The 2500-nt window shown below is 50.2% G+C and overlaps 1 protein-coding gene across 1 annotated transcript in view; it reads left to right on the top strand.

Moving 5' to 3' along the window:
* The window catches only part of cacna2d2a (calcium channel, voltage-dependent, alpha 2/delta subunit 2a), a gene marked incomplete at both ends in the record, with an annotated part of 202727 nt that overhangs the window by 113329 nt on the left and 86898 nt on the right, over nucleotides 1-2500 (top strand). Inside the window, 1 exon segment of the mRNA XM_080545882.1 lies at nucleotides 1295-1339. Coding sequence (XP_080402008.1) covers nucleotides 1295-1339 — 45 coding nt within the window.

Raw genomic sequence — 2500 nt, 5'->3', positions numbered from 1 at the left:
GTGTGGAGGACTCTCTCAGCCTCTCCTCTGCCGTCAGAGCCTGACCGGACCCCCTCCACAGGGGGGGGGCAGTCACTCGGGTGCCCTTGAGAGCGTGCCCTCCCTCATCCTCTCAACGATAACCAGCCCCACGGCCTCCGCCACCCCCCGCCTCCGCCACACTCTCCCCCGGCCCGCCCACACACCAGCCTCCACGGGAGATAAGGATGGTTGGAGGTGGATGGTGGATGGTGGATTGTGGGGGGTTGGGTTGGCTCTGGGCTGGGGGGTGGGAGGGGAGGGGATGGAGGGGGGTGTAGACTGTAGACCTCCCTGAACTTGTGGATTCTGTCCTCCTCCTCTTCCTCCTCCTCTTCCTTCTCTTCCGTTTGCTCCTGTTGAGAGGAGAGGCTCTTCTGTCTCTCAACCTTGACTCTTCAGGGGGAAAACAGCGTGGATGAGAGAGCGGTCAAGGAGGAGAACGATGAACACTTCACCACATCTCACCACATCCCAATATAGCTCACCACAGTACACACACACACATACAGTAGACACACACACATACAGTACACACACACATACAGTAGACACACACACATACAGTACACACACATACAGTAGACACACACACATACAGTGGGGAAAATAAGTATTCAACACATCTCAAAAAATGTGTTCAACATTTCATGTTGCAGCAATTCACATTATTTCCCCCACTATCTATCTATATATCTACAGTATATATCTATATATCTATATATCTATCTATATATCTATATATCTCTATATATATATATACAGTACGTAAATACCCATTACCATTACCATGGCATTCTACTGCTTACTACACCCCACTGCACCAAAGAACACTATAGTTTCGTGGACAGAGATTAAGCTCTAATCCTCGATTTTAAAAAAAGCATCTTCAATGGGAGATTTCCTATTGATCGAGTGTGACTACTGGGGCTTATTAATCAACGTTTGGGAAACCGGCTGTATATAGTATTTTCTATTACTGTACACCCCACAACACTAGACTACACCCCATCCCCCTCCAATAGTATACAGTACTGTATATGTAAAAAGCCGTTAGACGCTCACCCTGATACACAACACAATCCTCCTCATCTTTCATCACAATGCTCATCCGGGGTGTGTTGTGATGCTGATTATATCTCCCATGCTGCCTGGCTGTGAGTGAATATAACCATGGTTCTCTGACTCCCAGCCCTGGGGGGTACTCTAACTGATATAGGCACGCTGCTATATCTTCTCTCATCACCTGTCTTTTCACCTTTCTTCTTCCGCGCAGGAGAGCGACATTGAGTACTACGATTCGAAAGCGGAGTCTGACTATGTGAGTACAGAGCTGTACGTACGGTGTTTCCCGTCCCCCTGTCCAACCCGCCCGTCCGTCCGTCCGTCCGCCCGCCCGCCCGCCGACACCCCCCCCCCCACCCCCACCCCCCTGTCTTGTTGTTCCCGTGGGCACGGTTCCCTTGGTCCTCCCCCCCCCCCCCCCCCCCCCACACACACCCTCGGTCCCCCGGGCTGTCTGTCTGTGTTAGTGAGGTGACACTGCTGTACCGTGAGTCTGTGTGACAGAGCCGGAGCCCCCCGCACCATGCATGTGACAGTGACTGCAGCCCTCGATTGGTCTCAACTGAGACTCTGTCCCCTACAGCACCCAACCCTGACCCCACGTCCAACCTTGGAGAACCAAACCCTAACCCTGAATCCAACCTTGTACTGTAGAACCTAACCCTAATCCCTTACCCTAAATCCAACCTTGTACTGTAGAACCAAACCCTAATCCCTAACCCTCAGTCCAACCTTGTACTGTAGAACCACACCCTAATCCCTAACCTTCTGTCCAACGTCCAATAACGTTTTATCGCCAGCTACTGGTCTGGCATGTTTATGTGAGTGTTTTAAATTGTTTTTGCGTTCTCTTGTGGACGGAGATATTTTCGAGAACAGTGCTTGTGTGGGACGGGATTCTTTATTTTTTTTAGAAACAACATTCAAAAGATTTTAATTGTCATCAAATCATCGGCATCAATCAGCCAGATAAATAATGTTCCGGAGGTGAGCAACACTCCAACTTCCCATCAATTCCATCAATCGACAGTTTGTCGGCGGTGTCGATCGACCGAGCATAAATTAGCTCTTAAGTCAGTATACCCCTAGAGCAGTGATGTCTACCTCCACCGGCCGCCGTAGAAACAACAGACTCATCTCTATTCTCTCTGAGTAGACCAGCGACTTTGATGAAACCACAAGACTTCGATGTCCGATCACATTGTCCTACTACTCATTACGAGTCATTTACAAGAGTTCCACCCTAGTGAGTTCCACAGTGCTCTGATAGAGACATGCAGGCTGTGTGGGTGTCTGGTCCTAGTCCTCCCCAGTCCCTCTCAGTCCTGCATTCCTCCCCCGCCGGTCAGGGGGAAAAAGTCATTAGTTCTATCCCTAGGATGGGTCAGACTCCCCTTGGCGCTTCCGAGCCATCTGA

This window comes from Nansenia antarctica, assembly GCF_963989245.1.
Source record: "Nansenia antarctica genome assembly, chromosome: 15".
Classification (NCBI taxonomy): Eukaryota; Metazoa; Chordata; class Actinopteri; order Argentiniformes; family Microstomatidae; genus Nansenia; species Nansenia antarctica.
The sequence above is the reverse complement of the archived record's forward strand: the minus strand, read 5'-3'. Positions and strand labels throughout refer to the sequence as shown.